Source organism: Anabrus simplex, chromosome 10 (genome assembly GCF_040414725.1).
Source record: "Anabrus simplex isolate iqAnaSimp1 chromosome 10, ASM4041472v1, whole genome shotgun sequence".
NCBI lineage: Eukaryota > Metazoa > Arthropoda > Insecta > Orthoptera > Tettigoniidae > Anabrus > Anabrus simplex.
The window spans coordinates 5,883,890-5,899,032 of NC_090274.1; the positions used below are offsets into that span (position 1 = coordinate 5,883,890).

The 15,143-nt window shown below is 40.5% G+C and overlaps 1 protein-coding gene and 1 non-coding gene across 2 annotated transcripts in view; both read left to right on the plus strand.

Annotated features, from left to right (window-relative positions):
* Positions 1 to 8,329: 8,329 nt before the first annotated feature.
* Positions 8,330 to 8,400, plus strand: TRNAG-GCC (transfer RNA glycine (anticodon GCC)). The gene has a single exon. It is a non-coding gene; the product is annotated as a tRNA-Gly (tRNA).
* A 411-nt stretch (positions 8,401 to 8,811) lies between these two features.
* LOC136882238 (protein bunched, class 2/F/G isoform) overlaps positions 8,812 to 15,143 on the plus strand; it is a 460,797-nt gene continuing 454,465 nt past the window's right edge. The window contains exon 1 of the mRNA XM_067154792.2: positions 8,812 to 11,831. Within this exon, the coding sequence (XP_067010893.2) occupies positions 9,022 to 11,831 (2,810 nt within the window). The 5' untranslated portion in view covers positions 8,812 to 9,021. The remainder of the gene's footprint in view (positions 11,832 to 15,143) is intronic.

Sequence of the window (15,143 nt, forward strand, 5' to 3'; positions counted from 1 at the left end):
TAAAAATGACCGAAACATCCATTTATATGCAACAAAAAATTGCTTTAAACGAGGTCAGAGACAGTGTTGCCAGATGTACAAATAAAAATTGGTAGATTGTACGCAAACATTTCGGGAGTTTTAATGATAATTTCGGTAGTTTCTAGAGCACTGATATGCTGCACTATAGCTGAATTAAAGAATGCAATAGTGATGTGAAGTTGTTGTGAGAAAAATATACAATTTCACTCACCCATACTTTCTGGTCACTCTGTTTCTTCTTTTTCTCTTTCTCCCTACTCTTCCTGTAGATGCAGTTATTCATCAGGCGCAGAAATTGTGTACAATTTTGAAGTTGTCGCGGGATGCAGATATGCGGGGCGGGGATTTCCCTTCGAATGATGCAGTCAAGCCTGAGTTTTGAGTTCAGTAAGAGATTTACTATATTATGTACTATTATCATTGTTATTCGTTTTCCTTAACTTTGGGTTGGAAGAAATTTCGGGCGATTTTTTGTTTCTTCGAGTTTTCTGGTCTGTTAAAAAAAATCGAGAGATGCGAAATTTCGGGAGACCTTGCACCACTGGTCAGTGACCCATCATACACGGTTATTTTTCAGTTTTTGACTAAAATGAGCTCAGGAAAGAAATTTGACTTTTCCTTAACATCCGAACCTTATTAGGGCCCGAATATTTATGACCTATTTTTTTTTTTTTAGAAATATGCAAGCATTTGTGGCCTAAAATGTTTTAAAATATGACTTAACATATTTTTGGTCGCATTTTCGAAATCTTCAACATTTTTCCGCTGTTTAAATTAACATTATGTTAAAAATTTCCTTTTACAATCTAGAACATTCAGTAAAAATAAATACGTAATACTAGCAATATTATTATTATTGGTACCGTGTTTTTGTGGATCGCAGAGAGGGGAAAGAAGGTGCGGGCTGATTGGCTCTATCTACTATATCAAAGATTAACTTAAAACTTTAAATAAGGATAAATCACAAACTTAACAAACTTTTCACCAGGTGAAATAACAAGGTTACAAGTACTGAGCTTCCAGCTCCAAAGGCACCCCTCAATATTACAGCAATCTCAGAAAAGAGCTTACATGATCCCCAACTTTAACCAAGGAGACTGCGCTCTCAATTTTTTACAGCCCACTCAAGGCAACATTACACCAACAATCTTACAAATTCCTGGCCTCTCTAGGCCCAATTTACATTTTACAATCGTGCACAGGGATATCTATTACCCAACCTACTGGGCCTTCGTGGAAAAGAAGAACTGGTTAAATTACTGGCCCCAACACAAAATGTATGGAGGCGTCAACTTGCGCTCCTAGAAAATGAAGTATAAAACCCTAATTGGGCTCGCGGCCCGATGATGCAGAGGCTAATCTCAAGCTACTGAAGTGACTCGAATGAAGGTTAATTTAATGCTTGACAGAAAGGAGAAACAGTTACATAACCATAGTCACCTCAAGATAAATTGAAGGGGAACTCGAGAGGGTAACGCACTCCCTATCCCCGATTTATAATTTAAGTCTTTATGAATTTTTACATTAGCCGAAAGAAGGTTTACATTTTAGAAAACAGGAGGTTACATAATTAGAAATTAGAACCTTCCCCTCGTGTAAGTCTGCGGAGGTAGCTACAGAAATATAAGACTGGTGGCCATTACCTCTGCTGTTGAACTGCCTGGCAAAGAATGAGGCGCCCCGCCTCCTGTCTTAACACACACAGTCAGTAAGACGACGATCAGTAAGACAAGGTACCTGGAAAAGCCGCAGCTTAAATACCCGAGGGGATGATTCGAGAGGGTTCTGGACTAAATCCGGACACACCCTCTCATTTTTATTGGCAAATTGAAAAGGTACAAGAAGCCTATTATTGGTTGAAAAATAATTACAGAAAATTTGTGATTGGCCAGATTCAAAAGCTGGCGGAATGAGAAGGAAGTGTTGCAAACCTTGAAATATAGAAATAAATGAAAGTTTAGTTGTGAAAACCTATAAACACAAAATTTCTCTAAATCACTAATTCTTCTATCTTGCACCAGAGTGCATTACCTCAGTTTGTTTGTAATGACATCTGTGGAGAAAAGTTCAAACTTCTTGACGTTCACCAAAACAAAACAAATAAATCCAGTCAGTTTAGGCAACTTAAAAATAACACATTACTCAATAATTCAATGGTGACATCTTCTGGTCAATGTCCCAACTTCATGCATTAGTTGTTTCATGTTTAGTTTAATAGAGTTCCTTAAGGCGCTTCTTTTAAATGTGCGCGGTTGAGGTGTACCTCCCGGTACAATTATATTTTGAATTTATTTAAATAGTCGTTCCAGAGGTAAGTCTCGACTCTGCACAGAATGAAATAAACGTCACATTTTGATGGGCGATCAGAAAGAATTCCAATAGCAAATTACATACATTTTAAAGTTTTCGAATAGGAACGATCTTCTATTTTCACACAACATTGACTTGTAACGGGAAAAGATCGCTCGATGTTATTGGAGCATATTTGAAATACGTTAGAGTTCAGTTGAGACTGTCCCTTTCTATACAGCTCATCGTCCTAATTCACATAATATTTCTAAGAAAGATAATTGTAAGAAATTGCAGACTACAATTAGGATGTGCGAAGAATCCGTCTTTGAGACGACTGAAAGCAGGTATGCGAAATTGAAATAAAAAGGTAAGAACGTGACAAAAACACAAATTTTCAGGAGGAAATGTGACCAAAATATGAAAAATTACCGGAAAAATGCAAAAGACATTAAAAGGGCCAATCTATGACTTTATATGACCCGTGAAAATTGCATACTTTTAGTCACAGTAGATAAAATCATGCTTAAGTTGTATTTTCCATAGAAAGAATATAAAGAAAAAATGACATTCATAAACATCGGGGCGCTACTTATTATAATGTCTACAACTTAAATATAGCCTATATCTATTAGTAAATGGATTGTAAAATTTCATTTAAAATGTATCATTTTTTAAAAGTTTTCGGATTATTTTACTTGATTTTAGCCGTCATTTTATAGATTATTTTAAAACATTTTTAGGTCTTCAAAATCGTGGCCCTGATAATGCCACATTCACTGATATGAAAAGTAATGGGGCTGAGTTACGATCACTAAAATTACAATCACTCCTCAGAACGCGAAACTTACGGACCACTGAGATTTTTTTCATGAGATTGAAATGATTTCTAACTTTGTATATCTACCCCTTAGTCAGGGGCGTAACGTTGGGGCCCCGCAGAGGTCTCACAAACTCACCCTGCACGGATGTGGTCTGGGCGGTTTTGAAAAATAAGTCGAATTATTTTTTAGTTTTTTAGTTTTACAATTTTTACGTGGTGGAATTGCCACTTGGTTGCATGTAGCAGCAATTGATCGTACCGAGTGTAACACAGCCCTTCCCGCGCGACACGTTCTTCAGAAAAGACATGTACAAAATAATTACAGCAATGAAAATGGATAAAAGTATCATATTTTAGTTAGGAAATTATTCTTTACTGATGTGTTGTGTACCTGAGGTCGTATTATGGTTAGTCCACACCAAAGTTAATAAACAATGTTAATGAAAATATTTCTCAGCATGTTAATAAACTTTTGTTAACAAACTTCTTCAACATTGTGTCCACACGAAAATAGCTGTTTATGAAGTTACAATTGATAAGATCAGGAAGAAGAAAATAGTTAGACCTGCAGCTTTCATTACTTTACTGAGAACAAATAAAGAAAAGCGCAGACGCGAAGTGTGGCAAAGAAAAATATTGGAAAGGCGAGAGAAATTAAGTGTGGAGAGAACACTTAGGTCAGAACTTTTAATGCGGCAGGCTTTCAAAATTTTCTTGAGAATGCCCCCACATGACTTTCAGTTCTTGTTGACAATAAATACGTCTGAAATCGCATGTAATGATACAGATTATCGTAAAGCCGGCACCACTTTATGATTCCTAGCAACTGGTGACTCAGACATTTCACTTATATACCTATTTTTCTACAGCATCAAAAGAGCAATTTCATTTGTTGTGTCTGAGGTGTTTGAAGCGTTATACACCAATATCAGGGAATTGGTAAAGGTACGAAATAAAGAAAAATCTTCATTTAACCTACCTAGTTAGGATAGTATACTATTTTGATGATATACAAGCGATTATGGGAGGTTAGGTTATTCAGCGAGGAGCGAAGCTGGAAATGAGACTACATTAGAGCACAGCAAAAAGAATATCATACAGGATTAAAGGTGCTATATATTAGAACTTTTGCTTGCGATTTGATAGTCAATTTTTAGAGGAAATAAGAAATCATCGTATTCCGCGCTGCGAATTTGCGTGCTCTAATTGCATCCCTGCGCATGTGCGAACTGAAATGTTAACGAAAACACGAAAAGTTATTGAAAAGTTTCATTCACAAAAGTTGTTTTTCAACATGCTCGAACAGTTTATGAACACGCTATTTTATTTATTAACATCTAAAAATATTCATGAACATTTTTTATTAATAACAGTGTTTATTAACAAAGTTAACGAAATCATCTTGGTGTGGACGCATCTTTACGCACAAATTTTGCAGAACATTTAACTTTTGTCACACATTTATTCGACAACAGTCTATAATGTCAATAAGAAGTTGTAATAGCAGTCGGTGAACCCAACTGTGAACGAGCTCACTTAGGATCTCTTAATAAGTTTATCAGCTGTGCGGTTTGATATTTTTCAAACTTTATTTGAAAAGTTTTTTATTTAACTTTGTATATTTTTCTGTGTTGTATTATTGTAACCGGGACTTCGGTGTCGGTGACAGTGTATAGTTCTGAAATTACTGAAAAATGAAACAATTAACGTTCAGTACGAACTTGTAAGTGGCTCAGCTTAGCCGTTAAACCGCGGAGGCAGTCTAATAAAACATTACTTTACAATAACAAATAACCAGTTTGACAGTTACCTGCTGTAATTAAGTTATTCACAGGTTTTACATTGCATCTGAGGGGGCAGGGGGGATGAGGTGAGTTCCGAGCAGCTAATGGAGATGTAACGAGGTTGTGGTCTGTGAACAGGAATTCCCGACATTTGCCTGGAAGTGTAAATGCGAAACCGCAGAAAACTATTCTCAGTGAAACGTGGACGATAACTAGCCGAGGAAGAAAGAGAATAGAAGCTCTTGAAATGTGGTGTTACAGAAGAGTGCTGAAGATGAGGTGGATAGATCGAATCACGAATGAAGAGATACTGAACCGAATTGGTTAGAGGAGAACGATTTCGCGAAAACTGACACCCGCCACTTGTTCAGTTGGTTTTTAAGGGAAGTGTGGACGGTCAAGCAGATGTAGGATGTAGTAGTTACGTAGACATGAAGTGGTTAGCACAGGATAGGGTGGCGTAGAGAGCTGCACCATACCACTCTATGGTTTATGGACTGATTGCCGAAACAACAACAGCCCTGACTCTACACAATGTCATTATATATAGCATCATTCCTAGTTATCTTCATTCCGTCCCTTCCGCTCCGCTGGCTTGCCACAAGTTCGGTATTTACTGATCCGTAAAACTGTCGCGGACGAACTGTAGCAGTGTTGCTTTCGGACGAAACGCTAGGTGATCACGGGTTCTCGTTTAGTTCCTCACCTTTCATCCTTAAATCATTAAAAACTGACTCTAATCATCGTAGTGTTGGTCTCTCTCTACTCCTATTACTTTCTATGGTCGAGCCTATTATTTTCCTCGATAACGTATTCTCCTCCTTTCGCCTCATATGACCGCCAATTTATACGCACGGTACAGCTTCATCCATCGAGGTGCGTCGACACCAAGATGTTTTCGTTTTCGTTAACTTTCTTAATAAACACTGTTAACCAACGATGTTCATGTACATTTTTGACTGTTAATAAACGGAATACCGTGTTCGTTAACATTTTTAGCATATCTTTAACTTTTGTGAATTAAACTTTTCATTATCTTTCCATGTTTTCGTAAACATTTCGGTTAGCACATGCGCAAGGACGCAATTAGAGCACTCAATTTCATTGTGCGGAATACAATGCATTTCTTCTAAAAAATGACTAGTACCGGGCGAGTTGGCCGTGCGCGTAGAGGCGCGCGGCTGTGAGCTTGCATCCGGGAGATAGTAGGTTCGAATCCCACTATCGGCAGCCCTGAAAATGGTTTTCCGTGGTTTCCCATTTTCACACCAGGCAAATGCTGGGGCTGTACCTTAATTAAGGCCACGGCCGCTTCCTTCCAACTCCTAGGCCTTTCCTATCCCATCGTCGCCATAAGACCTATCTGTGTCGGCGCGAAGTAAAGCCCCTAGAAAAAAAATTGACTAACGGTATTAAATCGGAAGCGTAAGTTCTAATATTTTTAATTCTGTATGATCTTCTTTTAACTGTGTTCTAATGCAGTTTCATTTCGTTTCCAGCTTCGCTCTTCACTGAATAACCTACCCTTCCATAAACACTTGTATATCCTCAAAATAATACTTTCCTAACTAGGTTAAATGAAGATTTTCTTTATTTCGTACCTTCACCAATTCCTTGATATTGTTTTATGAAGCTTCAAACATCTCAGAAACAATGACTGAAATTGCTTGTTTTGATACTCTAGTCAAATAGGCTATATAAGTGAAATGTCCAAGTCACCAGGAATCTTAAAGTTATACCGGTGCCTATAAAAAAATAGCCTATCATTAGTGGAGCTGGTTTTCCGATAATCTGTATCATTTATTGCAATTTCAGGCCCAATTACTATCAACAAGAACTGTAAGTCATCTGGGGGCATTCACAACAAAATTTTGAAAGCCTGCTGCATCATAAATTAAACGTTCTGACATACGGGTTCTCTCCAAACTTAATTCTAAACGCCTTTCCGATATTTTTCTTTGCCATACTTTGCGTCTATTCTTCCTGATCCTATCCATCGTAACACCCCAAACAGCTTTTCTGGTCTACATATAATGTTGAAGAAGTTTGCTAACAACAGTTTATTAACTATGTTGAGCAATGTTTTCATTAACATTTGTTTATTAACGTTGGTGTTGATTAGCCATTACAGGTAATTTATACTAATTTTATTGTTATTGTTATTATTTTTCTTCAAAACAGATGCATGTTCCGATAGGAATTGAAACCCTCATGGCGACGATGGGATGGGAAAGGGTTAGGATGGTGGTGTTGGTGATTATTGTTTTAAGAGGAAGTACAACTAGGCAACCATCCTCTATTTAACACTAATCAGAGGGAAAATATGGAAGGGACCCGACACTTCGAAAAATGAAGGTATCGGCCAAAGAAAGGCAAGGGGCACGAAGGGCAAACCTAATAGCGTCGGGGTCGGAAAAGAACAAGAGTTGACCAAGGGAGGTCGGATAGGATAGATGAACGTGAGGAGCCAGGCACAAGTAAGTGGAAGCAATGCCAGGACTCAGCTAAGGGCCCCGTGGTCGCCAAGAAAGGGTTAGGAGCGGGAAGGAAGTGACCGTGGCCTTAGTTAAAGTACAGCACTTGCCTAGTGTAAACCAGTGTCCTGGAGCGTGAGACCTGGGGTCAGGGGATACAACTGGGGAGGAGGACAAGGTGGTCACACCTGCAATGCTGAACAGGGACCTTGTGGAGGGATGGGAAGATTGGGACGGATAGACAAGAAAGAGGGAAGGAAGTGGCCTTGGCCTTAAGTGGGAAACCACGGAAAAACCTCTTCGAGGGAATCGAACACCGCTCTACTCAGTTGATCTCCCGAGGCTGAGTGGACACCGTTCCAGCCCTCGTACCACTTTACAAATTTCGTGCAGAGCCGGGAATCGAACCCGGGCCTTTCCGGGGTGGCAGCTTATCACGCTAACCACTACACCACAGAGGGGGACAACTTGTATAATACGGAATGTATTTCAGAAAATTCTGTACGACAAAATACTTAATAGTAAGTGTTTAGGATGGTCTCGATTTCCAGTGTCCGAATATACAGAAAATATACCGGTACCACACAGAATGAAAAGTTTCACGTTTATTCTAAACAATCACAATAATCAATAGTCATTCCAATTCGTTCACGAAACATGAAATAATGTACTGAGTACAAAGTTAATTAATCTTCGAGATAAGTTACTTGAAATATACCGGGGTTATGCACTTCGCACTTGCGTTTGTCATTTTCTAGTATGGCAAATGAGAGATGATGATTTAGTAACCGATAAGTTAGCAATCAGCTGACATGTCTAAAAGGATGAATTCTTCTAATTACGTTAATGTGGCAGCTTCCGCATGGGGGAAATTGTAATAATAATAAAAATAAATGTAGTTCTGTCTAAAACAGTATTGTATAGGGAATGATAGTGTAGCATCGGTGGTTCAGTGGTAGAATGCTCGCCTGCCACGCGGGCGGCCCGGGTTCGATTCCCGGCCGATGCAAACGTTTTAATCCATTCAGGTATATGTAAATCTACAATTCTCTACTATGTATAATATTTGTATCTGTGTTTTATACATTTATTACTATCTGAGTAGCTGTATCACAATCGTATTTTAAAATGTATTCTAGAGGTTCTTTTTTTGTTTTGTACGTGTTTGTTAGTTGTTTTGATGGAAACTGGTTCTTATTGCTTTACGTAATTCGCATTTAGCTGCAGAAATTAATACTAGCGTGTTATTTACTTTGCGGGTATGCCATACAGCTCCATTCACCGACCTCTTTGGAAGGGAGGGATACTCCATGCATGCTTTGACTTGCAGACCTCGTTCTTCTACACTCCCATGATTCACAGCTATCACTATCACAGCTTGCACAGGCAGTCGCCATGTTGCTTTGGTTGAGCCGTATACGGTAGTGTAAATAATTGTATGTTATCGAGAACTTTTTTTTTCTCGTGGTATTTACTGTGAATATCGCGTGTGTGATTTCCTTACTTGATTTTGAAGTGTCATGGATTATGTGTGTCACGATAGCTATACGGGTAGGTGACATTTGGAGGAGTATTTCAACTCCTCAAATACGCTTTTATTTGGTGGTAGGCCCTTTTTCGACAGCCAAACATGGCTGATAATTTGAGCCAGAAATCACCGAAACCAGGTGACAAAACGAAGTTAACTAACGCTATAAACCGTACTACGAGTGAGACGATGCGTCTGGGTGAACCAGAGAAAAGTGTGAACCATCCTACGTCGCTTGCTTCATCAACTCCCAATCAGAGAAAGAAGACACCAGCTTTCCAGATTACAAGTGTAACTGTAGGACCACGGATTACTAATGATGGTGGTGATGATTCAGCTGATGATTTAGATGAAAGTCATACTGATGACTTTTCGGATGTGTTAGACACTTCAAGAATTACTGACATTGAAAATGAAACGCCTAGTTTTTCAGAAGACACATTTTCAAAGGAAGACGTGTTTTTTAACGCTACTGCTGCATCTTTGGGAACTGCTCCTGTAATTCCAACAAGTTCTCAATACGGACTCGCTATTGTTGCTTCAGAAGGGGAAGGTAACAACAGTGCTCCTGTCACTAGTGCTAATAGTGTTGGTGGTGGTGGTGATGTTCATGTGAGTGTTACCGAGTCTGGTAACGTTATTAATATAGTGAGTGGTGCAAAACAAAACGAAACAGAAATGAGGGATGTACATTCTCATACTGGGCGAAATGAACGCTTTAAAGTGGTTAAAATTGAAAGTACGGAACCATTTAAACGTGGCAGGTGGATGTGTATGGATTATTTAGATCATACTATGCAACAGCATCATCAGTCTCAACAACCTATCATTGTTCGTGCTACAGAATCTACTGATACTGGATCTGTTCAGTATGTGGGGGCAGATAGTGGTGTTGTTATTACTGATGGTTTGGGCATGCAGCATGGAGACGACCACTACAATATGGAGCAACAGCATCAGCATCCTCTGCCAAACATGGCTGCCGCACAGAGTATGCCAACACCATATTCAACGATATCTCCTGGACAGACGCTTCAACAGGTATCCATGGCAATAAATCAACATCAGTCACTTCAGCCGCAGCAGATGGTGCAGCAAGGTATTTTACCCGATCAAAATAATCCACATTCTGTAGCGCAGAGCATGCAACAAGTTGTGAATCAGCAGCAACAAATTCCTCAAGGTCAGACACAGCCAATGGTACCCGCTCAGGTTATTCCGCAACATCTCCCGCAAAGTATGTCGCAGGTGCCAATGCAGCAAACCATTCCAACGCCACAGCAGGTGGTACATCATCAGAGTATGCCTCCGCAGCAGATTCAGCAGGCAATGGCTGCCGCAGTGAACATGCAGAAAATGCAACAGCAGAATATGCCAGCTGTAGGTTCGCAACCAGTGTTACCTCAGCATGTACCACCGGGTTATGTTCCACAACAGTATGACCAACAGAGTATGATGGCCGCTGCTCAGGGAATGCCACACATGCAGCCTCAACAGTACTATGCTGCGACTTCAATGGGTGTTCCTGTTTCTGGTATGCAGTTGATTCCGCAAACTTCCATTACTGCTCAGACGCAAGCAAATCCATCTTCCACGTCGGTGCATAGTATTCCAACAATAGTGGGAACATCACAACCCCAGCTGCAGCAACCAATTACATCATTACCGATTCAAGTTTCGGCTCATTCTATTCCTGTGGGTGGTAGTGTATCCAATACAGCAGCTGGAATTCCTGTTTCAATATCCCAACCACTTCCAATGCAGCAAATTCCTATACCTGTTCCTGCACAGATGATTAATCCGCAGCAACTGACACCTCAGCAACACCAACAATATCAACAGATGTTAGCACAGCAACAAATGCAACAAAAATTACCCCCTCAGCCACAGATGGTCCCGCAGTCAATGACATCGCAGCAACAGTTAGGTCAACCAATGGCTCCGCAGCAAATACCACAGCAGCCGATGGGACTGCAAACACCACAACAGCCGATGGGATCTCAGGTACCACCACAAATGGGAGCTCCCGGTCCTCAACAACAGATGGGGGCTCAGGCTCCGCAACAGATCCCGCAGCAGCAACAGCAGGCAGGGCAGGCTTCACAACAGCAGCAGCAACAACAACAACACATGACGCCTCAGCAGCAAATGCCTCACATGACGTCTCAGCAATCACTGCCGCAACATCAACAGCAGCAACAACAACATCATCCCCCTCAGCAGTCTCAGATGGCCCCTAAACCACAGATACAATCACAACCAATGCAGCAGCCCCAAATATCTATGCAACAGCAAATGACAGCTTCACAACAGCAACCAATACAATCACAGCAACAGATGCAACATCAGATGCATATGCAAAGCATGCAGATTCCACAGGGAATACCTCCTCAGATTATTCCTGCCAGTGCTCCTAACATGCAGCCAGCCGCCACTGCCATGCCTCAGGTACATCGTCAGCTTCCACTATTACCAAATCAACAGGGTCAGCCACAACACACGGTGCAGACAATCCCGGTAGATTCAAGTTCGACCATTCCTGCTTCAGCAGGTTTTTCAAGTTCCAGTACTAGTGCGCCTAACCAAACGTTTGCTCCCATGGTAACTGCAAGTTCGGTTGCAGCCCCAATGGTGTCGGTACTTCCTCAGCAAGTGACTGCGACTAATGTTGCCGGTGCTCCGATGGGTATGAGTGTGAATAAGGTGGTGGGAAGTGTGGGGAAGGTGGGTGCGGGTGTGAGTAATGTGATGGATCCCAATACGGGCAATGTCGTCGGAACAGTGAATAATCCGAAAGAAGTTCAGCAAGATACTTCCAACAACATGATGGTGGAATCATTACCAGATGGGATGTCAGCCATGGAGGAAACACACGCTGCTGCACCGTCTAATTCGGGAGATGACGCAGAAAGGTAGAAAATGTTTTCATCTATTTTTAGCCTAGTTGTGAATTGAGATCTTTTCTGATGCGAAGACTGTTGACTTGTTTCCCATTTGCTTCACAGGTTTCAATTTATTTTCTTTGAGTAACCCTACAGTGTTGACTTGTTTTGACCTCTTTGATTCCCATATTTATTGTTTGTGTTGACAGGTATCTAGAAGCTTGTTATGTATCTGATTATAAGAGATGAACGTTGTTTATAGGTACGTTACTGTTGTGTTTTAGAGGAGCTAGCAGTATATGCGTTTGACATCTTTAACTTAGCAAACAGAATACATTGATGAAATTTAAATTTTTTGACACTACGTTGTAAGGTTGTTAAAGCTCCAGCTGTTGATTTATTGGTATTAGTTCATTTTTCAAATTTTAGCAATGTTATTGTGTGATGAAACTTGGATAAAACTCGTGATGAATGTTGGGCAACACCGTAGTCAGAACTACGACAGTGATCAATGAGAAATGTTAAATTATAGGCTTTTCTTCAGTATATATCCTTAAGAGTTTGGACTTCGTTTAGGTATGTATCTATATTTACCACGATTGGTCTTTGAGTGTAAAATGTATTATAGGTTAGATGTAACGTGTTATTCTCATCTCTCACTTGGCAAAAGAGGTTAGGTTTTGTGTAGGAGTGTATTTGTATTTATTTATCACCATTGGTCTGTTTATTGCGTTATGTGTTAGACTTTTTAGAGCGGGTGTATCTTTACCATCATTGGTCTGTTCGTAGTATCCATTCCGAATAGGAGGCATAATGGGATACACTTTGTTCTGATTTGTGTGCATTAATTTCTCATCATTCACTTAGCGGAAGAGGTTTGACTTTGTTTATGCGTGTGCGTATTAATATCTCGCCATTGGTCAGTTTATAGTCGTGAGTCAGGAGTAGTTAGACTTCGTTCATGTGTATTGGTAGGGCTTAGTGAATGAATTTTTCACCATTCACTCGACGAAAGAGGTTGGGCTTTGTTGAAGAGTGGGTGTGTGTGTGTGTGTGTGTGTGTTTCCTGTAAACATGACTGTTTGAGATGGTTAGCTTCTGATGTATGCCAGTTACACCTACCAACCTGCCCCTAGAAGTATTCTTAAATAGAAAAATTAAGAGAAAGACTTTGTCATTTTGCAAAACATGGCCATTTTCTATGCTCCTGTTGGCCAAAGCAGTTTGCTATTATTATGTCAGATAGAGCTTGCATGGTATGTGGCTGGAGTTCTGTCATATTCTGTGAAAATAACAAAACCATGAGGTTTGTAAGTCGTTAGTCAGTGGTCTAACCAATCCAGACCAGTGTTCTTTGCTATCACAGGGGATACGAGAGTCCTGTGGGCCGCTTTGCATCTCTAACCTGAGAGTTTACACTCCCAGACTTCCTTTGTTTGCCCCCAGACCATTGGTCTAACCAGTCCAGACCAATGGTCTTGTCACTAGCTGCACCTAAGTTCGTAGCCTTGGGTAGCATGTTACAGTGTCCTGTGAGCTGCACCATGTTGGGTTCCTAACCTCTCTTTTGCACCCTCATTGATAAAGTTTTACATTAATTTTAAAGTATTCAAAGTTGAACTGAAACTTCCTAAGGTTGGCAAGAAACTGAGTGAGAGTGAATTCATGATCTAAGGTACATTAGGAAATAATAGTTCTCTTATGTAATTGAGGTCCAGGGATTGTTTTACTGACTTAGGCCTAACTTGCAAAGAAAATATGTAATTTTATACATTCTCAAAACACGAGGATATTGGTAAACTGTGGATAGCTGGCAGCCGAAGACATGATACTCTGAATCCTACCACCTGCACAATATGTTAATTCATTTCTAACAGAAGGATTTTGAAAGTAAGTAGTCACCTGCGACGGCCAGTTTTTGTTGGTTGAGTGTACCTAAGTTTTGTCTTGAGGTTGTGGGTAGCTGGGGGAGTTTGCAAGAATGTCTGCCTTTTCATTTTCAGGAGAACCAGTGTGTCCTCGGATCCTGGAGAGACAGATGCGGGGGCACTGTTGTTCTGTTAGGTTAGGACTTGCTTACAGAGCAGAGTGTTTTACCTACAACCAGACCTCCAGGTGGCTATATACCATCGATTTATGTAATGTGTTTTTTGGTGTAAAGACGTTTGACGCTATTCAGTTACGGCAAACTTGGCAGATCATCTGTAGGCTATACATATTGTGACACTGTGGTAGAATACGTCAGGTCACCTTATCTGAACATAAAACACCGATAAGTCTTAGATATCGCATACAAGAGAAAACAACACCAGCTACGATGTGCACTGAGAGTGGGTAAAACGTCACCAACAAGGATGGTCTGCGAACTAGTTAAAGAAATGTTCTGTATTGAGGACCTCAGAAAGTAGATGTTTCTGCCATCTACAGGAATTTACCCTGAAATTCTGAAGAGAAGAGAAAAGGGCCCAGACTTTTACACTACTTCTGGAGATAAACTGGACCAAGTAGACCCAGAAACAAAGACTCATCCTAACACTATACCATATTTGTGTAATAATAATGGCGTGTGGCCTCCGAAGCAGCTGGTGCACGTCTTTCGAGGTGATGCCAGGTGTGTGTGTGTGTGTGTGTGTGTGTGTGAGGATAGTTCTATGATGAATTCTAAAGAAGACGATGGCACATACACCCAGCCCCTGAGCCATCGGAATTTAACAATAAAGCTTAAAATCCCCTACCTGGCCGGGAATCGAACCCGGGACCCCTTGGACATAAGATCAGCACGCTAACCATTTAGCCATGGAGCTGGACCATATGTGTGTTTCACAATAAGATATGCACACGTAATGTATCATGTGCCCAGTGAGAAATGCATATGTGTGATTAGTGTGCTCAGAGATGTGACAGATAGAAAACATTAACCTCTTTATGCCCATTTGGGTGACCGTTTGCTATTATTCTTCTTTCTTCGTATTGGCCTGCTGTCTTCTCTGGGCTTTGATCTTTGCCCAGTGCTCATTCATTCGTTGCCGATATTGTTATTTTCTTTCTTCTGTCCACGTCTTTCCCATCTTCAACTTTGGTCTTTCTTGAAAACCCTGGAGTTCTTTTAGTTTCCTCCTGAGTGGGTAGCGTTCTTGTATATCTTCGTAAGTGATCCTCATCTCCTGTTGGTCCGTTTCCACCTCCTTGGCTGGGTCGTCTTATCTTTAAAATAGGTAACGGTCTGGTTCGATAATCGTGTGGGTTTCATTCTTGGCAGGTGACCATAAAATGCAATTCTCCTTCTCCGCATGACATCAGAAAGCTTCTGAACGTGAGTATAAATCTCATGGTTATGCCGAT